This window comes from Paralichthys olivaceus, chromosome 3 (assembly GCF_024713975.1).
Source record: "Paralichthys olivaceus isolate ysfri-2021 chromosome 3, ASM2471397v2, whole genome shotgun sequence".
Lineage (NCBI taxonomy): Eukaryota > Metazoa > Chordata > Actinopteri > Pleuronectiformes > Paralichthyidae > Paralichthys > Paralichthys olivaceus.
Window position 1 is genome coordinate 17030974 of NC_091095.1, and position 25235 is coordinate 17056208.

General features: G+C 41.7%; 1 protein-coding gene across 12 annotated transcripts in view; it reads left to right on the forward strand.

Moving 5' to 3' along the window:
• The window catches only part of celf5a (cugbp, Elav-like family member 5a), a 186177-nt gene that overhangs the window by 81254 nt on the left and 79688 nt on the right, over window positions 1-25235 (forward strand). For all 12 annotated transcript variants that reach the window (XM_069522260.1, XM_069522256.1, XM_069522262.1 and 9 more), the window contains exon 3: window positions 21238-21286. In XM_069522260.1, coding sequence (XP_069378361.1) covers window positions 21238-21286 — 49 coding nt within the window. The remainder of the gene's footprint in view (window positions 1-21237; window positions 21287-25235) is intronic.

Here is a 25235-nt window from a genome sequence, read left to right on the forward strand (position 1 = left end):
TTACATTTTTTCCAATTTCATCTTTCAAATGTTCCAATATATGAAATGAGTTAATTTCCTTTGTACAACTCCTGGTACAGCTCATTGGAACGTTGGCACACACATGCACAAGCATATTTATCGGCTTTAGCTTTTGATAACAGCCCTAGGACAATATTTTTCCAAATGAAAATGGTCACAATACTGCATGTTCTAGATGCAAATTGCTTATTTAGGTGTGTGTGTGTCTCTCTCTCCAAGCAAATCAGATTTATTAGCCACTGTTCCAGTGTGATGTGATTGTATTGCCCTGACAGTCGGGAAGGAAAGGAATTGGAGAGCAGTGCAAATATAACAGAAAGGAAAGTATAAGAATGGAAATGTTGTGCCATGTTGCCATCTGTGTGTGTATTTGCGTGTATGTGTGTGTTCATAACTCTTGGAGGCTGCATAATGGTACTTTGTGTTGGCTCGCTATCCTCCAAATTTTCTCTAAAAACTCGTAGTCCTCATTGATGGCACCATACAAACATGCTAATGCGCACACATGCGTCGCAACATACGATCTGTCACACACCGTTTTTGAAAGTTTTCTTTGAAACATCTTCTATTGGATAATCTTTATACTTTGAACAGATCTTGAATCCCACACTTAAAAAGAACCATAAAAACAAGTTTATTAAAAGGTATTACATTTTCACAACAGAGATGCAAGACTCTCCTCTGTATGTTTGCCATACTTCATGTGTATACCAGATGGAACAATTTCAACACATGAATTATTTACTCAACTTTAATCCAAATCAGCTCAATCTAAAAGAGCCAAATTAGATCTTCCCACATATTCCTAGTCTCCCCATGGGCATGTGGTCTCACATGTTTGAACCCCCCACTGTAAATAAAAGTCCAGATGAAAGACAACTTAAAGGTTTGTATAATGAAAACGCCGTTTCATCAAAGGCATCACTTTCATGAATTAGTTATGACAAGTAAACATGACTCGCAGGCAACGCAAAATATAAGAGCAACACAGCAGCATACATAAAAGATCACTGCGTGTCCACCACTGTCCATTAGAGAGCTAATCATTAATTTTGGACATTGTAGGTGGTCTAAATGTTTGGTTGGTGAAATATAATTAAATTATATTTAGCTACTTATTTTATAAGTGGGCCAAAAATGAAATAGTACTATTGTTCTCTTTCATTAGCATTCAGTTAAAGGGTCAAAATAATGCACCATTCATGCTTCAGTTGTTTCAGACAAACTCTACTCTTAGTGCTAACCTTGTTTCTGTAGAAAACGGAGGGAAATGGCTCATCCTTATTGTGTTAGAGGAGATTGCATTTAATTGCCTCAGGAGTAGATAATACACCTGCAGTTACTGTTTATAACATTGTTCATTGTTTTTGGGTGGATGATTCCATTTTACTCGAAAAAAGATTTAAGATTTACCTGCCGAGTGTTTTTCAAGATGCCCCCTGTATATTAATCTCATTAGGAGCGTTCTATAGGAAGTGGGCAAGGCACACTCCATTATTTATGGAAGTGTAATTATCTATGGTGTCACGAGCAGGCAGGAATTTACAGGACCCCGGTTCTGCATCAGCACAATGGCTAGCTAGGTAATGAAGTGAACACACCTCCAGGCCCTGCAATACACTATGTGATCTGCTCCGCTGTTTTCACTGTTGCTTTTGCCACATTATTCTACACTATACTGCAGCATGTTGTAAGTTTAAAAGGGAGATATGTCAGTATTTAGCTATAAGAAATATAATATATTATGTAATTTCACAGTTATATATATTGTACATATTAAAATACTTATCCTTGGACTCTTTAATAGTGTAGAGTATTCATAACTTTGTTGATTTGTGTGTCAATCAACTAACTTATGAATGTGTTTAATTAATTAGGTTTAGAATGATGCATCAACACAACAGATTACGTAACTGTTCCCACTCCTGCGTGTTCCGAAGATTTTCAACATAGTATGCAAATCAACTTAGCACGTTAATGTGAAAACAAAGCAAATATCCTTTTGGCATTGGCTTATCAAACACTACTTTATTTAACGAAGACTTGAGAGCAGATGCTACTGTTTAGTATGGCAACACCATTTTCCAGCACATTTGCAAGTTGTAAGCAGTTAATACACCTTTAAACAATGTAGATATTATTTGGGGTATTTACAAAATAATTGGCAGATTAATGGATAAAAACATACTGTTAATTGCAGCCTTACAATTAATGACAACACCAACTCTGAAAATGGGTTTATGGTTCAATTATCAGGCAAAAATGTCAAATGTCACTCACTGCTTCCTTTTTGTTTGTTCTTTAGATTAGCTTCATTTCTGTTGGATGTAATTATAAATTGAATAGCTGTAGGTTCTAATTAATGTCACCTTGATCTTTGGTAAACTGTGATGTAGGTTGCATGACATTTAAAAAAAATATTCATCAAAAAATATATTAGAAAATAATTGATAGTGAAAATAATTATAATGTGTAGCCCCATATTTCTGGTGCTGACAGCAGAGAAGATCATTTGCAAATAAAATTCCCTTTTCATATTGTTCATTTCGTTTTAAAACATCATAGAACTCAGTAGAAAGTTGGTTTTCCATGGTGCATTTGCATATTTTGACATAACAACTGATTAAGAATGCAATCTGACACTCTGCAGTAGAAACAAAGCTTTTCTTCAGACCAATTCAGCACAGGATTGTCAGGTTTTTTTTCCAGCATGTACTTGTTACTGACAAGAATTTAACTTTTTTTCTTTCACTTTACAAAACGTTTGTGAATTGCGCTGTAACTGTTGTATATATAAATACACACAAGGATTGCCTCGAAATGTGTGCTTTTACTGCTTTATGGAACGGACTATTGTGAAAAAAACATTAACATTGACAAAGAAGAACAGTTGGGACATATTCTAAGTACATGTGTGGTTGATTGTGAGAATGGAAGAAGCAGAGACAGGAGTGATCCAGGCTGGCCGACTTTCCCTCTCCGGCCCTGCATTTCGTTGTGTGTGTGTGTATCCACAGCAGCTGCTGCAGCAACGATAGGGTCATTTACATATAAATGAAAGTTGCCGATCACACACTGCTGACCCCATTTATTTCAACGGACAGACAGACAGACAGGCAGGCAAGGCAAGCGCCAGCGAGTTGCAGAATTACTCCAAATTACCGCATTTCCATCCCCACATCAGGCCTGTCAGGCCTGCAACCATCGTCCCGGCAGTGTTTTTTTTCACTTCACCTCCTCCTCCTCCTCCACGCACCCACCAGCAGGTCTGGAGCGACTCTAATTGGCAGCAGTGAATTTAAAGGACCTGTCAGTGGCTGACGCTGTCACCACCCAGGACATTACAGCAAAGAAACAACATAGCCAGCATTGCATAGCACAGAAACAGCACATTCAGGTTAGCACAGCAAACTTTGCACATCACAGTGTGGAAATAACACAGCTCAGCACAGCACACTATGAGCAACAGCCCAGCTCGTCATCAGGCGCAAATCTGTGTCGTGTGCAGCATCTTTTATCACACATTCGTATTTCACCTCAGAATTTTTCTGTCAGTTTTCCTTCCATTTCTCTTTATTTTCTCTATTTTTTTTGTTCCTACTCTTATTTTAATCCAAGTTATTGTTCTATATTCAGCCTCCTATGTTGTCCAGCTTCCATCATGTTTTCCACCCATACTATATTCCGGTCTGCGTGAGCATCTGGATTTGAATCCTGAGCCATATGCCCTACTAGCATCAAGTCCCACCTTCCTTACTCACACACACACACACACACACACACACAGACACACACACACATTACAGTGTACACTTTAGGTGCCACACTACTCGAGGTCTCATGGTTTTACAAGACAGATTAATGCTACAGGCCTATATGATCTTAATGTGACAGCTGTGTCCTTTTCCAGGCGGCAACACGCTTGCACACACATAACTGGGTATCTCCACACAAAATACAGTATTTCCTTTTTTCCATTATAAAAAGGAGAGTGATGAAGCTTTGTGGAGAGAGGCAGCCCAGCCGGTGCTTGTAGCTGCTTTATTTGGCTGGTAAAGCAGCCTCTCTTCTTGCTTATTTGTCTCTTTCCTGTCTCATTCTTGGTTAGCCAAGCACGCACCCTTATTAGTTCATTAAAAGGAGTCTATTGCTGCTGCTCGACTTTTGTATAAGCAAGGGAGAGAGGGAAAGAAAAGAGGAAAAGAAAAGGGGAGAGAGTCAAAACACCACTCTCTAATTACTCAAGATTGATGCATCCAGTGAACATCCTGGTAATCAGTGTTGTTTTTATTTGTTTAATAGTAGGACAGGGATCACAGGCAGGCTGACCCTCTGTGATCATTAACAGAATTAATGCAGGCGGAAACACATACAACTCGTCCCTGCTTGCCTGGTCGGGAAGCAGAGTGTCAGAGTGTTAGTTTGTGAATCCATATGTCTGTATGTGTTTGTGCACACGTCTTGGTTTGCATTTACGTTTGTTTACATTACAAGTACTGAAATTAACCAACCATCCATACCCATCTGGATTCACTTACAGAGATGGTTATTATTCTGGGTGTGATCACCACAGTGTGGAGCCGCCTCCGCTGCCTCCTGCTGTCATCACAGATACCGTTTTTATTTTAGCAGTTAACATGAAGGTGGTGGTTTCTTGAAATCTCAGTATTACGACCATTATGGAGCATCATATAGTGGTTCTTATCTGCAGTAAAATTAATTTTAATATTTCTATTGTATTAAAGGTACACTGTGTAGCATTTAGTGATATCTAGTGTTGAAATTGCATGTTGCAGCTGAACACCCTTTACCTCACCCTCTCCTTCCAAACATGAAAAAGAAACTGTGGTAGCCTTTAATTGTCATAAAAACTCAAAAGGTGTTTAGTTTGTCCAGTCTGGACTAATGTGAAAAACATGGCGGCCTCCATAGAGAGGGTCCCGATGTAAATATAAGTATTTCAATATAAAGGACCTTTTCTGGGGTAAAGAAAACTACAATTCATACAATTAAGATGAAATGAACTAGTGAAAACATCATGAAAATTACATTCAATTTCTGCCAATAGTTCCCTTTACACATACATTTTACTCAGTTAGGCATACTTGTGCTGTAGTCAATATTGTAATTTTAAAATATTTTAAAACTATAATGTCTTTTTCAATATCTGTGTCTCTATAAATGGCTAATACTAGAGTAGCTGATTAGTTTGGCTTCATGTTTCCAGGATTTTATTAGTTTCAGCCTCGCTCAGAAATGAGCTTGTACCTCTCCTGAGAATTGTTTTTCTTTTTTACTGCTTGGCTTTGTCTGTGTGCGTCTGATCAGATGTTTTTACCGTCCATCTGTCTTTGTCCTGAGAGGAAGTGACAGAGCACACGTTCATTTCTGCTTCTCAGGGATACTGCAAGGTGGCATATGCGTTTGGGTGAAGTCATGGAAAAAATGGAGGGCAGAGTGTAATGGAGGCAGCCATTGGAAAAGATGGTACTCTAATTTCATGGTAATTAATTAATGTACAGTAGCTGTTTGCTGGGGATCAAGCTGCCCCCAGGGGCTGACATGCTAAGCAACTGCCAAATGTCATGACTCCCACTGACAGGAGGAAGGTGGTCGGCTTAGATGGGTCAATGAGTAATTAAAAGACCCTGTTAAACCAGGATCTTGCTATATTCCTCTTAAGAAGACCCTTCGTTGGGCTGTTTACTCTGAACTACTTAAGTTGTATGAGCTCCCAATGTTCCAGAATCACAGATTTGACGTAACACAACTGCATCAGTGTCCTCTCCCACATTCCAACAGGGGTTGAAGTTGGTTGAAAGTGTGAAAGTGTTTTTACAAGTTCATATGACGGTGTTGGCCTGTTTCCATGTCAGAAATATCTGCTCTACTGTGGCTGAAGACCCATGAAAAGCCCTAGTACAAAGTTTCCAAAAGTTGTGTCTCAAGCTGTAAAACGTATGTCAGTGTTGGAAAGAAAATCCGGTGAAAGATGAGCAGCAGAAAAAGCTCTAAAGGCCTAAACTATATCTTGTAGTTATGTGTGACACACAGTAGAACATAGAGAGAGTAAAAGTGGGAGTAAAATATGCAAAGGGATAAATCCTCTCTTCATCTTCATCAGGAGCTCTTAAGACTCTGAGACAAGTTTCCTCTGGTGACCAAGATTTCCTCTGCCCTCATCACTCACTCATACATCTGCGTGTGTATGTGTGTGTAATGTGTATAGGTGTTTATAGTGTCTTAACAGCCACTGCAGTCTGCCTGTAAGTGGAACATATGGAATGATTTGTGCTGTGAATCATGGGTTTCACTGTTCAGCTCTGCACTGCAGTGGGATGTCTGGGGATGTTAATGAAGGCCCAAAATTGCCACTGTATCTTTGAACTGCGAGGGAGAAGAAGAGAATTTAAAAAATGCAAAAGGAGAGAAGGCAAGAGCCTGAGTTTAGTTTCACAGAGAGGCGGAGACTGCAAGGGATCAGCGAGTATGAAGCAAGGGTAAGGAAGTCAAAGAAAACTGTACAGACTGCTTAGATTTGTATGCACATCAAAACACGACTACTACTATATGCTGCTGTGCTTTGGAACAATTTCTCTACACTGTTTTCTTTTACATGTACAGTTGCACACACACGGTAGAGGAATGTGAAACACAGAGACCTTGAAGGCATTTTAAACTGCGGCTGTCCTACTGTCCTACCTCAGGCTAACCTCAAGCAACCCCGGCGATGTAGTGTCAGCAATGACATTGGGATTCTATTAGCAGGTTGTGCGAGTCTCTGGCCCCCTGCCCTGTGGTGAGACCCACCATTGATCTGTCATGGGAGATGGCTGCTCCCTGCTCCTCGCTCCCATAGGGCTCAATTTGAACCTTTCCAAAAACCAGGTCCAAACCCTCCGCTTGAAATCTACCTGGGGAGCAGAGAGAGCGAGGAGAGCGTGGAGCTCAAGGTCAGGCGTGACACCGGTGCGCAGATAAAGACAACTGGGTACGGTCGAAAAGACCATAATGGCCAGTGAAAAGTGAGGTTATTTGTTATCGATTCCAAATGAGGGAAATCACTGGGTCTATATAGTGCTGTTTATGGATGGGTAAATGTGTGTGTGCGTGTGTGCGTGCCAGCCAGTCGATGCGAGACTTAGAATCCTCTGAAGGACAGAGAAAAAAAATCTCTCTCCATCTATTTTGAATGGGTGCATAGTGATCTGTTTTCTCAGCCTCATTTGTATTTTTACTGAATTAGCCCGGATGCGCAACCTGAACCCACTTAAGCATGTCACTTAGCGTTTGTTGAAGTTTGCAGAGACGGGGCCCTCATCAGGTTTCAATGAGGGACGCTGCGGCTAAGTGGCCACTTGTCATGTTTATTTATTTCATTTTTACCCGATTCCCACATGATGCCTGTGTTTGCTGTCCAAGCTGTTTAGTGAGAAATGCAGGACCGGAGGGAGAGAGAGAGGCTCATGGTGGATATGTAAGTACGGTACATCACCAATTGTCTGTTGTGTTTCGTACACGTTACAATATTTAACTTTCCAAAATTGAGGTAGTTGTTACTTTTAGGCTGTTTCAATCGAGTACATTCTCTATATGCTGTGAGGAGATGTGTTGAATACAAAAATAAAATCTCTTTGTGAAGGTATTTGAATAATCTTGGAAAAAAATGTTTACATATATTTGTGGAGCTTTTTAATCCTTTTAGACTCGCACAGTATGAAGCAACACTAAAGAACACAGAGTTATATGAGAATTTACAGTATCAAAGTACAAACAGAGCAGAATATTGAAATTGCCCCCACAAGCGATTCTCAGCCGTGCGGTGGCAGTGAGACACTTCTTGGTGCGGCTCCATTTTATATGTATGAAAATCTCTCATGGATCCATGATATACATTATAGATGAGGGCTCCCGTTCTGCACACCAGTCACTGGAGCAGAATTTTCCATGATACCCCCTCCCCACCCTTACTGCCGCCCACTCCTCTCTCCTCTTTCTTCATCCCTCTCTCCATTCATTCCTCCCTCCATATGCCCTCCCTCCCACTGGAGTGTTGTTTCATCCCCATACAAGCTCCCTTTCATCCCTCTCCAGCCCTTTGGTCTCTTATCATTCCATCCTTCCATAAGTCAAACCTTTACATCTTTACTTCCACCCATCCGCCCTGCCTTCCCTTCACTTATTCCACCCCTCCCCCTCCCACGCCACGGAGCGTGCAAGGGGGGAACATGTGACCAGAGATGTGGGAGCCTGCTGGGCCTCCCCCTGCAGTGCCACCGTACGTTGATTTGTCTGCTCCGGTTCCATATTGATTTTGTTTAAAACAAGGGGAAAATACAAGAAGAATGAGGTGACATGAAATAAAAAAAGAAAAAGAAGCAAGGGGAGGAAAGAGAGAAGAGGAAAAGTGCCTCTATGTATCAAATCTATGAGTTGAGTCCTGGGTGGGTTGAGAGTATTATCAGGAGGTTAGTGTACAGCGGGTGAACTCAAAAAGAAGGAAGCGGAGAGGAAGAGTGTGAGATCCTTTATTTAAAAAGAAACTCATCTTTTACTCCCCCCTTACTTTGAGCTTGCTAAATGAGCTCTGGGGTTCGTGACGTGGCAAATGTATCTCAGTCTACGTCATACTACAGTTCTTACCTTAAAATGATTCTCTGCTCAGTTCAGTTTAAGTTGTGTGCAGAATAATCGATCCCCCCCATTAATTTTACTTAGCTGAGCTTCACAGTACAGCCTGGGCTTGGCTGGTCCACCAAGGCCAGCGCTGCTGAATGGCTGACCTTTCCACGGCTCCGACTGCCATTGATTTTCAGCAGGACTTATTTCATGAACTGGGGTTTGGGACAGGGCACTCAGATGAAGATGAACTATGAGGCACCATCAGTTTCTTTGGCCCTTTCCATTTTCTTTGCACTCCTCTCTCCTATTTCCCTCTTTTTCTCTGTCCACTTTACTTTGGAATAAGTGCTGTGCGCCGTATTGGATGAGCTCTGTGGGTGGCATAGTCTGAGAGCAAATAAAGCGTCCCCTGTGTGACCGCCCCTTGAGTTAAGAGCCCCCCATGTCCCCTCCAAGTGGTGGTAGATGTGTGTGTTTTATGTCTGACTCCTTTGTATGCATGTCTGTGTCCATACTTCACTGTATGTAGGTTACATTGTTACATGTAAGTGCTTTAAGAGGGCTTTTCCTGTGACATGGCCCCTTGGTATTTGCAGTTAGGAAATAATGCAAAGCAGAGAGTGTGAACAAGCCATTAGAGCACCCAGGACTGCACTCAGAACCGAGGAATCGAGGAAAACAATCCTGACCCCATTGAACGACAGAAACAACATCCAGCTCACGACTACAGGGGTGAAGAGGAGGTAAACGAAAAAGAGGATGCATCTCAAATCCCAAATGTAATTTCAGTAGGATTTAAGGTCCCATATTGCACAATGTTAAACCTTTAAGTCCTAATTGTTAGATGAATGTGTTCAGATGAACATCATTAAATGAATAAATTAATAAATAATGAAAGCTAAGACAAGGATGGGGAGGAAGTGTGGGAGGCTTCTGAGTGTGATTTAGCTCGAGTTCATACAGAGTGCACTGAGTGTCTCCCTCTCTCCCTTCCTCCCTCTCTCTCTCAGTCTCTCTTCTTGGCCCGCATAAGCTGTATATCAGTGACTGTAAAAAAAACATCTTTAAATTTATACCTGCTCATGAATACATGCATGCATACAAATTTTCCTGTACAGGGGGAAGCGTGAGGGACAGGTGAGGTCATAGGATGTCAAGGATGCTGTTACAGTATGAGGTTAGTGGTGGGGATGGCGCAGCAGACAGGTATGTAGCAATGTCATTGCACCTCACGTTAGAGCATCATAACTGGATAACTGGAGATTTCACTTAGCGTACAGGCTCACTATTGGCACACCTCCATAGAGGTTTCCAGGGTCCAAAACTGTGGAGCTAATCTGTAACGGATCACTGCATGCACTTTCTTGTCTTGGGAAGAAACAAGGACAGTCAGAACCGTACTAGGACAGGACCCAAACTTGACCCATTTAGTGTCAGACAGTGTCAGAGGCTGGGTGTGGACCCACAAAGTCTTCTAGACCTCAATCGGTTGTAAGCGTTTTGTCTGTGTATATAGGAAAATAGACTATTTTATAGCACTTTTTGAATCTTATTATTATTTTTTGTCCTATTACACATCGCTTGGGGTTCAGTATGTTGTACACACTGGAGGAGCAGGGACTTGAACTACTGATCCTCTGGTTAGTAGACAAACCGCTCTCTTCCTGAGCCACAGCCTCCTGTAGATGTCCCTTGGTTTCTATAGAACACATTCCTCTTGTTCTATAAGGCACCAATCCCTCCCCTAGTGCCTCAAACTACAGATGACTCTGCAGTCTAACTGCACCCAGCAGCACATACGTCCACACATCTTTTTTATATATAGTACATGAAACAACTTTTATTTCCTATGTACTAAAAAATTTGACAAAATGCACACATGGACTTATAAGAGCACACAGTCATAAAACACTGTCCTAAACCACATTCATTCACCTGCTCCAAACCCAACTATGAGATAAGTCACCCCTGGTCTTGGAGGGGGGAGGGCAGAGTGGGATTTGGCAGAGACACTTCCAATGTGTTTTCCACTCTAGTGCTTCTTGTTCTCACTTCGTCAGAGTGTGTTTGCTGCAGACTGGGAGAAATGGCGAGAGGTTAGGCCAGTGTGATGCTTGTCCGGCCCTCGGGTTCTGTGCAGTTCAAGGTTGAACCATGCAGACGCAGGGAGAGGGAGGGGGTTTGTGTTTCTAATTTCACTGTTTCGCAGCGTCACACTTGAGAGCAGGAGGAAGAGACAAGAGACGGGGGTAGAGGACAGGCTTGTCCCTTTTGTTTGGGGCTGAATGCGCTTATAGACAAGCAGGGATTTTCTCTAAGTGTCAGGATGAAACATAAGCAGGATTCACAGCCAGGAGCTGGAGTGGTGGGAGAGTGATGAAACTGTGTGTGTGTGTTTTGTGTATGTGTTTGTGCACAGGTCTATCTTTAGTTATGAGGGCCAATTTTGGTTCTATACCATCATTGTGAGGACATTTTGACATTGTGGGGACATTTTGGCTGGTCCTCACAAATTGAAAGGGCTGTTTGAGGTTTAAGACTTGGTTTTGAGATTCGGGTTAGAATTAGAGTTAGGTTAGGGTTAGGCTAGTGATGGTTAGTTGTGATGGTTAGGGTAAGAGGCTAAGGAATGCATTATGTCAATGATTGTCCTCACAACTATAGAGAGACGTGCAAGTGTGTGTGTGGACCAGGGGTATTGATATGCTGGGACTGAAGTGTGGAGCAGATGGACGGAGCAGGCTGGCCCTGTGTCGATCCTGTGAGCTCTGGCTCCATCTCGCAATCCCCCCTTTGATGGACACACATACACACTCACACGGCCAAGGCAAATGTGCCAAGTCCATATTTTACTAACTTGATAATAATTCTATAGGATAACAAATGCTCGATCATCCTATCATTAGCAAACAGTGTGTCAATCTGATCTGCAGCTATGGCAGATGTGGCTGGTTAATGAGACCGAATGAAGAAGTCCTCCACCGACATATTTGAGTAGACAGTCAGATATAGGGGAAATGGTTGTATAGACTGGAAGCTTATATTTACAGTGAAAAGCAGGCAAAGAGTTCAGGGAGACAAACTGTTACTATTTTTGAAATGATGCAGTTGGTTGATGGATGCATTGTTTTATCTTTTTCTCTCTTTTTTCCTGTCTGTCTTTTCTGGCACCTCTCAGACTTCAGTTCAGTCCAAAGCCAAAACGCTTGGCTGTGTCTCTATCTTTTCCATTCGTCCTTCTTTGGCTTCTTCCTCTCCTACCCCTCTCCCCTCTTAGGAGGGATGGCCTAGGGAGTTGAAGGGTAGAAAAGTGCAAGTGCTGGTGAATTGCTAATAGGCAATCATAGTGCTCAGGACCAGGATGCCTACTGGAGGTCTAGGGACCATTAAAGAAACATCATCTCGACATAGGTATGCCAAGAATTATGAGTCAGTGGGCAGGCAGCATTTCTTGGCTTGTATTGGTCAGGGCGGTGGGCTGTAATCTGTCACAATCCTAGAGTTGCTGTGACAGCAGCAGGAGCATTCTGGGCTCAACACAGGCTGTAAAGGATACATGCAGCCAAGAAGTGTGTATGAGGGCTGACTGTATGTAAGGCTGTGCAATAAGTGGAAAATGGACCAAAACTGACATAAAGTATGTCTCACAGACTAAAGTTCGATCAGGTGTAAATTGTCGGTGTAGTGTACTCATTTAATGAACCTGAAAGTACAACTATGAATTCCATCTAATCAAAGTTGCAAACAACTAATCACTAGGCTTGTGTAATCTTTGTGTCTTTAATTCAAAGTGGGAAAGTCAAGTCATTATTTTTCCACCAAGCAGTACCAATCGATTCCAATAATAAAATTTGAACAGTTTAACTGTTGCACTTTCAAGATGAACCATCAGTAATTTGTTTCATAGACAGAAACTTGAGTTTGAGTTTTGTTCAGCCAAGAAAGAACAAAAGTAGAACATTTCACCAGGGCATATTTCTGTCTTTTACACAAACATTTGCTAATTTAACATCATATCCTATGACATACTGCAGATAAATAAATATTACTCATAGTCATTATTATTCGTAGATTTTTTTTCACAAAGAACATGGTTCATCTGTTATTGAGGTGAATGTTACAGTTAATCACGATATGGATTTCAGGTCATATCCCCTCGCCTTAAGTGCACTCTCAATAGTGTACTCATGCTGTATGTGATGTTGGACATCATTACCATGGTTGTAACTCACTGACAGTCAGGCAGCACATAATCTTCAAAGCAAATATGAAAGGCAGCAGCTAGATAGGGAACATGGCGTCATTGCATAAGGGCACCTTTAAGCATTAAAGCCTCACACAACGCTAGATCTGTAATTCTGTCATGGAACATATCCTCTGCCATTTTGTTACTTCCTGCCTACTCCGGACCCTCGCTGTGGCGCATGCTGGGATTGGCATGATGTTGCCCTTCTGAAGCCACTGGGCTGGGCCTTTCGTCATGATTGTATCTTTCTAAGGACAGTTCCTAAAAAAATTAACTGAAGAGTGCAAACCACATCAAACAGCGAGCAGAATAAGAAAGAAAGAGAGTGAGAGAGGGTGTCTGTGTGTGTGGGAGAGATGAGAGCCCACCAAAAGCTTAAGCCTCCAGTGTGTTGCGCAGATAAGATTCATTAGATAGGTTGGTAAATGCAAGAGAGAGGCAAAGCGAGGCAGACAGAGAGAGAGATTGAGCTTGCTGCTGCTCAAGCATTTGTTGACACAGATTTACAATGAGTCTCCCACTGCTTCACGCATTACAGTAACACACCATGTCAATAGCTCTCTGGGCTTGAAAAGCAGCCGTGCCAAAGATGTCTGGGAGTGATGCCCTTCCCCTGATAACCAAAGTGTGGCTCATAAATCAGGAAGTGGAGGATAAGGAGGGGTAGGAATATGGGTAAAATTATTTTTGTTTTCACTCATGAAATAAACCCCCACTCACTCAAATGTGTCAATCTCTACACCTAGTCAGTCTTTACATTAGTTTTCCCTTTCTTTCACTTCTTTATGATCCATTTCTTCCACCTCTTCCATCTCTCTCAGTCTCTTACTCATCTCTCCCTCTTCTTACAGGCTCAGTAGGACAGGATATAGGCATTAGCTCAATCCCTCTATCTACTCCCCCTTGTGATTGCACAGTGTTTCTCTCACCCACATACCCTAGTCGACTGCACAAGTCCTGCAGGACTCAGAGTCACTTATACAAATACTGGTAGAGAGCTTACACTCCACGAGACAGGAAGATATAATCTACTAGACAGACAAGTATGGCGTGAGGGCAAGTGACAGCATCTGTGCAAAGGGGTTGGGACTGTGGTAAACAAATTCACAGGTGGAGGATAAGATTTGTATTTATTTGAAGTCAATCAGACTCTGCATGAGAAAAAAAGAGTTTGATGAGAAGTGGCACAGACTGGTGCCACACAACTCTGCTGAGTCATGGTGCAAACAAATGACGGGGTTTTGATGTGTGACATTCACCTTCATGAAATCTTGATGAGGGGCTGTGTTCTACTGTCTGTGTAATGAGGGCTGTAGCAGTCAGACAGCTGGCCAACCACTTCAACTGGTAAAGCTATGATAATAGAGAGGATTAGAAAGTCTTTTGGAAGCGTTGGGTAGATGGACTCCAGGCTGTCTCAGAGGCAGTTAGTGTTTTGGGGAAAGAGATAAACAGGAACTTGGATGGCGTCGAACAACAGAAGGTCTAATGGTCTTAATCAGAGATGTTGTAGTGGTACTAGTTGTAATAGTACTACAGATTGCACATGTGTGCGAGTTAGCTGCAGCCTCATTGCTAATTGGTGTATTACAAAGAGCGTTCAGTGTGGCAGATGGATATCAACAGTTCCATTCCAAAAAGAGCGATTCTGTCTTTGAAAAAATGAACACTTAGTTGTGCAAAGTAACTATGAAGCAAAATCAACTTGCACTTTCTAAACAAGAGCATGTCTTTTTGTCTATGAGTGACAAAACTCATCTTAAAGGAATGTAAGTGCTATACTTTGTGCCAGGGTCAGACTACATGATGTCAGTCTGATTATATCCTGACCCAGAAGAGGCAGGACGTTGTGTAGTGTTTCATAGGGGATGAGAACCAGTGCCACATCTGGGTCACCTGACTGATCCTGCTAAGAAGAATAGCATGTTATTTCATGTTTAATCTTCAATGATCTTCCCTGTGATGATGACCAATAGGAGCACAGCTGACATTGGTCTGGTAGAAAATATGAAGTTGTACTCAGACGTTAATATTGCAAAGCAAAAGAGGAATGGAGGTGTTGGTGTCTGTGTAACAGAGGGAAGGGACGTTTTTAGGCTTTTCTGAGCACAAGACAGCCAGTATCATACACATTGCTTTGAACCTCATGTTCGTTTTCATTCTTGTGTCTGCAAGTCCAATACATGAACTTCCTTTCCGGTGACATCATGCAAATCATAAAGGACGGCAAAAAGTAATTGGTCAGGGAGAAATATGTATTCCTTCATGCCTCTGGGCCACCACATGGCAGAAAGTTATAAATGTGTAATCACCTATTACATCTTGTAGTCTGAATCCAGCATTAGAAAATCATAATAAAATCCTCTTATTCAAAATGCATTGAGCATTACAGAGTAAAACTTTTCAACTTTCCACAGAACTTTTCAACTTACATACAAATGTGAGACAAGCTGAGGTCTGCAGGTGTCTCTTGGTCCATGTCAGCATCTCAAGCATTAAATCCTCTTCGTTCTGATAGGAATCCCAAAGCTTATAGTGGCTGCCATCTCCTCAGCACTGACTGATGCCTCTTATCAGGACCACCACATTTTCACTTGTGGGTAAATTATAAATCGCTTGCACAGTCTCCCACATGCAATCAAACACATATATGAACAAGGTAACATAGATAAAAGAGCTTCACACAGACCAGTGCTGTTATTGCATCAGTAAGTTTTATCTGAAAATGCTGTGATGACTCAGTCACAAATGCACCTGCACAAAATCACTTGTGTATTTGAGCAGCCTTAAATTTCAAAAAGCCCACATGTGAATGGACAACTGTACCTGAGATGTAGAGTAGATATATAGCTAATATTTATACAAAACATACAACCAATTATTTTATCTTTATTTGATTCATCATTCATGTTTTCAGTATGGATTTTAATTTTTCTTAAATTTTATTGTAATAGTTTGTAAACCCAAAGTCGATTTAAAAAAAAAAATGCATTGTGGAGAATTGTCATTTTAGAAGCCATATTGTATTGTTTGAGAAATCAGGTGAAAAGATAGCATAAGCCTTTTTTATTGCTTCAGTGTCTCACAAATATCCTATGTAAAGAGTGTACACAAGGGAAATACTGGCATGCAAATCACATTGAATGTAATTGACTTTCTGGCTATAAATGTAGTACCCTTTCCCCCCTCTTCATTGTAAAGATTCCAAACTTTGGTATACAGTGATTTATAATCTGATGGAAACTGGCATTGTTTTGTTGTAAAAATGCATCATGGTTATGATTTTTTTCACTCCAAAACTACAAAATAATGCCATCACATTTCATGTAAAAATGGTGAAATGTCTTTTTTTAAATCCAGTTAATTTACAATATTAAGAATTGTTCATTACCAGCCTGAGTATTTTTTTTTAAATCTGATCTCCATTTGTAGTTTTATTGTTAATGAACAAGTATTGTGATTGCAATGAAGCAGTTCATAACGGTAAATCATTACACCAGGCACTCTCGCACTGTAGCTCTCCTACTCCCTGTATCTCTTCCCTACTGTATACAGTACAGATTTATTAGTTTGAGCCAGGGCCCCCGGACAGTCACCACTCAGCACTCCCTCAGATCAATAATTGGAAATATTAATTATATCAGCAAAGATGGCCCAGTCAGAAGGGGGCTGTTTATGTTCCTGTTACTGAGCAGTGCAGCAATATGAGCTTTGATGGCCCACTAATACGTATTAATGATCTTGGGACAAACATTACTCTATATTAAACCTGAGTGAAAGCCAGAAGACACCGTACATAGTAAATGGCCATTAGAGTTATTTTATTGCAAGCGCTGTAAGTAAGTGCTGTTGCATAACTGTTGTAAAAAGACTTTTACTACTGTGAGATGAGCTTCTACAAAACCAGGACAAGATTTACTGCAGTTTTATTTCTGTTTACTGCGTTCCTGTGTATTGGAGGTTCATATTATTTGGATAATATGTTAAAGAAGGTTGAGGCTTGGAATTGCACCAGGCCCTTGAAAGCTTCTCCAAAGCACTGTTATTGTCTCACCACTGGCTCTCTCCAGAGTTTAAGCAATGTGGATTGTGAGACTCGGTATTGCTTCATCCCACTAAACTCTACTAGTCATGCACTCATTAGTGTCATAGATAGTGCTAACAGTGAAGTCTAAATCATCCCCACTATTAACAGGCCAAGTCCTCACTACACTTCCTTAACTAGTTTGGTGTTATTTGAGATCAGACAGTAGAATGTCCTTTGCAGTCGCAGTCCATGGCCTTTGGTTCTTTTTGTGGCTAATAAGACGTTTGCCACCCAATCAGGACAAACTTTACCAGAGTACTGTAAACACTCTGTGATAAAGTCAGAGATCTGTGTATGTGTATATTCATGTATTGCTGGAATGTAACTTCTACTGATTGTTGGTTCTTTATATTGTGTATATATATGTATATATACTGTATATATAGTTGGAGCCTGAGGGTCCTGCTCAGTATCTTAGATGTTCCTAGTAATATACTCTTCTTGACAGAGATCTCGTATATTGTTTCTGGAATCTGCTGGAGTCCCTCTCCTAGTTTGTGGGGGTTACAGCCCTGAGTGCTCCGATTACCACTGGTACCACTGTTGCCTTACTTTCCACATCTTCTCTAGCTCTTCTTACAGCCCTCTGTATTTTTGGAGCTACTCATGTTCATTCTTCTTGATGTTGCTGTCACTCTCACTAGGGATTGCTACATCTATCAAAACTGCTTTCTTCTCCTGTTTGTTGACCACCATGATTAGTAAGTCATCACCAGTTTATCAGTCTGGATCTAGAAGTCCCACAGGTTCATTCTCAACCATCTTTGGTGGTTTCCTCCATTTTGACCTTGGGTCCTTCAGCCCATCCATAGTGCAACTGTTTCTGTACACTATGTCAGCCACTTTTTTATGGCCTTCTATGCACACATACCTGCATGCGTCTTACACCCTGCTGTTATGTGCTTGAATGCCTCAGGGGCATCTTTGCACAGTCTGCACCCTGGGTCCTGTCTTGTGCTCTGTGCCTGATCTTCAGTTGCCATGATTACTTTTTATACAAAACAGAAATGAATAAATGATCGAAAAACAACAAACTACACTTTGTTGACATCGAGCTTAAATATTTCACAACAACAAATTATTTCTTGTTTATTTAATATCACATTTGGATTTGAAAAACATTCATAATTGTATTACATTAACACATGGAATTATAATGTCAAACCAGTCAAATAAAAGTCTCTGTCAATTCCAGTAAAAAAAATAATATATTTGCCCAATTTATAATTAACAACCCACAAATGCATACATTTTCTCTGCAGTGTGATAAGGAGGTAGGTGTGTTGGTAAAGAGCATCTGTACTGTATCTCTCTTACCACTCTCTCCATCTCTCCTTGTCGGTTTCCACAATATCTCTCTCTTTCCTCTCAGCTTCCCAAATGCCTTACCTCACTACTCCCTTAACTAAAACGTATTGAAGCAGCAGTGGCTGTTTAACTCGGCTCCATATGGGTGTGACGAGGAGCTACTAGCCCCCGCCGAGTAGAAAAAATAACCCCCCTACAGTATCTGAAGTTAATGAATGGCCTCCATGGTAACAGCAGCGCTTAATACATTTTACTTAAAGTCATCATGTCTGTGCTTGTGTGAGCATGCATATAATAAAAGTGTGCTTTGCATCGAGCACTTAATTTCTGCTGGAATCCCAAGATTCTCTTCATGTGTTCAAGCGAAATGAAACAAACTGAGAGCCATCACTCGTGACTGTTCAGGACCATAATGCATTGCTTTTAGGCAAATAAATAGACCATTAAGCTGGCATGTTGGAGGCTGAACAGTAACTAGCTTTAGAGAGAGCTGCCTCCCACACACAGGCACCCTGGAGAGACTGCTGAGATCATAACATGCTAGAGGAGACTCAGCCGTAGATTTGGCCTCCTCCGACGAGCATTTGAAGAAAAATCAACTGGCAGGATGGAAGCGTCTTTTGTCCATTTGACATGTCAAAGGCAAATTCAAAGATGTCCTGTGTTGCAGTGAAGGAACAGAGCATGGCAAAGTTATCCATGAATTTGTCTTGCGGTTGTTTTTTCCCACTTCATTTGGATGTGTTTCTGTCGCTTTGAATACATGTGCAAAAACGTCGCGGTTGATTCTGTAATCTATCTGCACACACCGTGGAGCAGTGCGCCCTGTGGCTTGGCATTAGCATACTGTAGAGTTACTTTGCTCGTGTTGTACAAGGAAGAGAAAGCACTTGTAGATGGGGAGGGAACAGGATGGGGAGTGAGCCAAGAAACAAGTAGCTAAAACCTCAACCTTCACGAGCATAATATCCTCCCTGTTTTCCTACAAAGACTTAGCTGGTGCTAGTTATTATTTACGATGGGTAAATTTATGGAATAATTTCAGTGAAGGAAGGTTACTGAGTTCCTCAAGGTGAAAATGGATACGTTCAGCACTTAATGAATTGGGCCTGGGCCTCTCCCCCATATATCAGCATGTTATTAAGACATTTTAAAATCCCATTATGGTGTTTCTCCTTGAACATGTCATGCTTTTATTGGACTGCCCTGTCTTTAAATGTGACCTTTTCAGCACTGCTCTGAAATTGAACTGAAAAATAGATACATGACAGGACGATGGAACCAAATATACATGTGAATGTGCAAAAATATCAGTGCTGAATGGTTTTCAGTGGTTTGACTGGAATGCCTGATAATGGCAAATGGTTTCAAGCTATAAAAATATGCTTAAATAGCAGCTGTAAATGGTTTACTGTAAATGGCAGCGCATGGTAAGAGGTTGCTTTTATGTTTCAGTAATCTTGTTATACGTTGGTGCTACTTTTGGCCCTAGTGTTATTAAAATGTGTGTTTTTATTATTAAATCTATTTGTTTTGGGTCGAACAAAAGGGGAAGAGTCACTGGCAAAGCTCTGTGAAAATGAATCATCTTGTAAGCTTTTAGCTCTGCCGTAGCACATGTATGCAGATTAAAAGCATATGTGGGTGGGCATATACTCAGTATGTGTGCTTACATGTGACTAATGCTGCTGCAGATGTAAAGCCCATACTGTAAATCACAGCCACATCTCTCAAACTTTTCCTCTGAAGAAATCCGGACCCGAGTCTGGTAAATTTGTTCAGCTTGAACAACAATAATGAAAAAAAGAAGGAGGTAAAATTGGGGAAGGAGGAGAGCGTGACACAAAAAATATGATGACAGCGGCTTCTAATCCAGGCAATGCCATTCTTATCAGGGTCCAGTGGATTAGGGAGAGGCTCCTAACCAGAGAATCCTTCCCAGCCAGACTCTCTCCACAGCCCAAGGGCCTCGATCAATAGGCCCGCATTGATCTCCTCCTCCTGTGGCTGGATTCACTTTTATTAGGAGTACCCCAGCGTTTCTCACTTAGACACAAATATATGCAGCCCTTCAACCCTTCCATGCACCTGCCATGAAAAACTACAAACACAAACATGGTGTCAAACCAGATACACATGTTGTCATGAGTCACTTTTGGAGACACTGCATTTATTTCATGGAGACGTCGAGGGTTCAAGCTCTGATGCCGACACATGCTAACGTTAGCTGTGGCTGCTATGTTTCCTCAGGTTAAACATGTTGCATCACATATATTGCAACAAGAGATGTTTGTGTGGAATTTTGAAAAGTTCAACTACGGTTGATCACTTACTGTTCACTTTATAGTCATTTTAGTCTCTTCTTCAGCGTTCAGGTAATTTACCACCAGCCACTGATATTGAGTCTGGACTCCAATTAGTTTCTCTCTCTCTCTTTCTGCTCCTGTTACTGTCTCATCAATATATGCTCTCTCAGGTTCCGAAATTTTGCAAAGTTTGATTAAGCGTGAATCTCAACTTGGTTTTACTGATGTTTTTTTTCTAGGGACCCTTAAAACATCAATATCCAACCATAACCGCAACTTGCTTCAACCTAACTTAAACGAAACTTTTAAACACAAAACTTTTATCCCAAATTGGACAAACCATTACCAATTAACAAAAGTAGCCTATGACTGAATCATACACACATCCCATTTTATGTGTGAATGAGAGCAGAGGTTGTTTTGTTTACACTGAATAACAGGCAGCAGAAACACTATAGTGTCAAGTCAACTTAGCAGGATGATAGTGTTTTGGTTTTCTCTCCAGCCAAGGCACTTTGATCAGTATCTCAGAGCAGCCATTAGTATGTAAGAGAGGGACTTGACACCTCTGGTTTGTGGCCTCTTGTTGTAACAGCCCGAGTCGCCAGCGCTAACTTCTCTGTTGCCCTTTCTTCTCTCTCCTCCAGATGACTCGGCCCATCCAGGTGAAACCGGCTGACAGCGAGAGCCGTGGAGGTAGTTGTCTTCTTTTCTTCATCATTTATTCATGTCCCCTTTTCATCTGTCTTATCTAGGCTAATTCTTTTTATTCTCTCCCTCTGATCTCATCTATTCCACTGCGCTCAATGCCGCATTTCTCACTCTACCTTTCTTTTTTTAAATCTTTCTCTCAATTCCTTTTCATTCTCATGTTGCTGCACAGACACAATTGTCAGAAGTTGAACAAAGTTTAACTAATAGTTTGAACCAAACTGATTTGGAATATGCAGTATATTGAAGATATTATATGACATCTAACAGAGAGGATTTGATGTTGGACTACTTGTCCCCCAGCTTGTAGAAGTTCTTAACAATTTTTCATGAAAATGTCTGTAATCTCCTCATTTACTTTAAAGTGAAGACATTATATTCAGCTTTTCCTGTATTTGTTCGAGTGGAATTCTAAAGTGCTCTTATTTATTTTGCACTTGTGCCCTTGTACATGGTTGTAATTAATGAAAGCGTCTGTTATTAAAAGGATGTAGGGCTCTGATGGGCTCTACTGTCGCCACACTCTCGTCTTCTATGCCAAGTACATTATCATTGCACTGTAAATTAGATGGTGTATAGGCTCAATACTGGAGCCATCGCCACGCAAAGGCCCTGTTAAAGCCCTCGCTGCTTGATCTGTTTGTGTTTGAAACACAAGAGTAAATAGTATAGAGAGGGAAAATGGAGCAGGGGCACGCTCAGCTTGCCAAACAATCAATACATTTGCAGGGTTCTTGCCAAGATCCTCATTACTTGGCCTTAATTCTGTTGTGTTTGATCTCAAACGTTTTTGGAGGCTTTCATTGACTCACTGCCATATCTGCATATATGTTAATGAGACAAGGAGGTATCCTTCAAGTCGATGGCAATGAATCTCACTGTTAATTTTTTTTTGGGGGGGGGGTGTTCATCTCATGTGTCAGCCCATGACAATGAAAGTGCATTTTTGTAATTTTAAGGAGGATGCTTTGTCTCATCCTGGTGGAGGAAAAGAGAGTTGGGGGGTGGGGGGGGGATTTGGAAGTGAAAATCAGTCAGGGAGAGAAAACACACAATCAATGCCAACTGCATGCAGCTGCTGCGCTGCACTTCTGAGGCTTTACCTAAAAACCTCTGCCTGTTTTGGTTGAATTAGGATGACTGGCCTCTTGGCTGCCTGTCAAATGCACACAGTCTTCAAAGGACAGCATAACCCCCTGAGATGGATGGAGGAAAGGCCAATAAAGATCACTGTCACTCGCCTATGCTTTTCTGTTTCTTTCTTTCTTTCTCTCTTTCTTTCTCTCTCTCTCATTCTTTCTCTCCTTCTCTCAGACATTCATTCACAACTATAGTGGAGTGGTGAGACAAGCTCAGGGGTCTTGTGTTGTCAAGATTGATGTCCTCTATAGCTCCATTGATTTTGCCATTGTGGTGCTGTGTGTCCACATTAACAATGACACCCAGCTGTCTCTTTCCTTGCTTGTGAGTGGCCTGTTTTAGAGCTCCCATGGCACTTGGTCAGTATGGGGTCCTCTTATTGGCCGGCCGTGGGGACCCCACAGAGGAACAAATGAGTGCTAGAACAGAGCTGAGAGTTGCACATCATCTTAAATGAACAGGTCAGAGTGGCGCCATAGGGGCAATCAAACACTAGCATGACTTTAACAGGTTAGGAAGTGGGTAGGGGCAGACAGGAGGTGTGTGATGGTATCCTTTTAGATCTACTATTCTCATCCTGCTGCTAATCTGCTGGTTTTAATTATTCCTGTGATAATCACTGGCAAAGATCATTTTGCTTTTCTCAATATCTGTTTCCGTCTTTAGCTGCTGTTTCTTCTGTAGCTGATAGATTGTGCTGCTGATGCTGATCCATGGTCTATTTTTACAAGCTTTGCTTCTTATTTGCTGTAAAAGACTGAAGAGGATTTTATTGTACCGTCTGAAATCCAGAGTCTTGTAATTATTACTCCTCTTATTTCACGTTGTCAATACTGGCAAGATTACATTTTTGTTATTTTATTCATATGTACCCGCTGTTGCCAGAATCCAGATCAATATTTTCAGAACTATAACTCAGCCTGCCATAAAAGGAGCTGGAAGAGCGAATGCAAAAATATTAATTACCCTCTTGGAGGGAGAGACACCCGGGACACACCTATTCTGGCCCGCTCTCTTAAGGGCCTCTTCTCGTCCAATAGGGGGCATATATTCCTCAGTGAACACAGTCGCTCTACAGCACACAGTCATACTAATTAGTCCCTCAATCTCATTATGTGTAGGACAGTTCAGATCACCTGCGCCAGGTTCGTCTTCCATGAGGGAAAGACCTGTTACTGTGCCTGCTGGACCTCTGCTCCTCCAGGAGAAAGTCTCTACTGTTATTAAGACCAGACAGGCTCAGACCACACCACGGCTTCCTCTGGTTTCAACATGAATCTGCCTGCCTACAGACAGTCGAACATACTCCTCTGACTACTTCTGATCAATATTTGAAGACTTGGACATTTAATCAAAACTGAGCCATTTCCCAATAAAGATCTCCATAACTTTACTGTGTTGGACACTAAGTACAAACTGGTAATAATTACAGTATGTGATGGCGTAGCCACACTGATGTAGTGTATAAGTAAACCACCTTGCACATAGAAATTAAAGGGAAATAAATGGAAGAGTAAATCCATCCAAACACTCCATCAACCCCTGCTGCCACCTAACAAAGACACACTGTGAAATGAATATTAATGGCCAATCACCTACCTAATCTAGCAGAACAGCAGCCGTTACACATTGAGCCACCAGCACCGTGAACGTCTCCGTCACTGATGACGCACACCTTTCTGGGGTGCCTCTGTTGGGGGAGACGTGGCGCAGAGTGGAGGCAGCAGGGACCTGTCTCTCTGACAGCACATGACAGGTCTCTGATATGAAATGGATTGATTTTTCATCACACGTGGCACTGATGACTGGCACTGACTGCTGCTGATATTTCATTTTTGAAGGGCTATTCAGGGCCTCCTTAGAAGGCGTGGCATCCGTACACAGGATAAATCACATCCAAAAGCTCTTACCAGCGACGCTAGCCACAGCTTTCTACCTCTTACCACTTGCAACAATTTTATTATTGTTCTCTTCTCAGTCAACTTTGTTTGGGTCATCTGAGAATAGTTTTTTTCTGGTGCCACATTTTTGTTTTCCTTGGTCTCTGGTAAAGTTTTGAGCTCAGACATTTGTCCAGAGGGCGGAGCAAGGGGCAGGCTCGCTGTCTGCTGGGAGTCTTGGTGTTACAGCAGGTCTGCCTGGCACAGCTAGAGCTACAGCCCACTGAGGAGGCCTGGATTAGAAATAGGCTCTGCCATTATAAAGGCCGGCCTGCCGCCCACACACCCACACAGTGAGGACAACCAGGCAAACACATACATACCATACAGACTCCATATAATAGGAACACATGTGCACACACAGAGCTTTGTCCAATTTACATATTTACACACACACACTCTCTCGCTCGCTCACTCTCTCTGTCACACACAGGCATCGTGGAAAGTTGGATGTACATTATAATAGGAACACATGTGCACACACACAGCTTTGTCCAGGTTGCATATTTGCACACAGACACACATGCAAAGTGTACACAGGATACAGGATCCACAGTCCTCTATAACGATCCACGATCAGCTGCCACCACGATCACAAAGGTTTGCTCCGGTTCGTCTTTTGCTCCAGTTCACTGAGATGTGACGGAACAAAGCATGAGAGAGGGAGAAGGAGAGAGAGAGATTGAGAGAGAGAGACGTAGTTAAATGGAGAGTGAGGGTGGAAAAAAAAAAGAGAGAGATTGGGAATCTAGATTGAGAGAGCAGGGCTACATGCTCTGTTGCTGTTCTGCGCGCAGCTTTTGATGATGAATTTATCTGGCGTAAAAGACAACAGAGTAGTCTATGTATTAAAC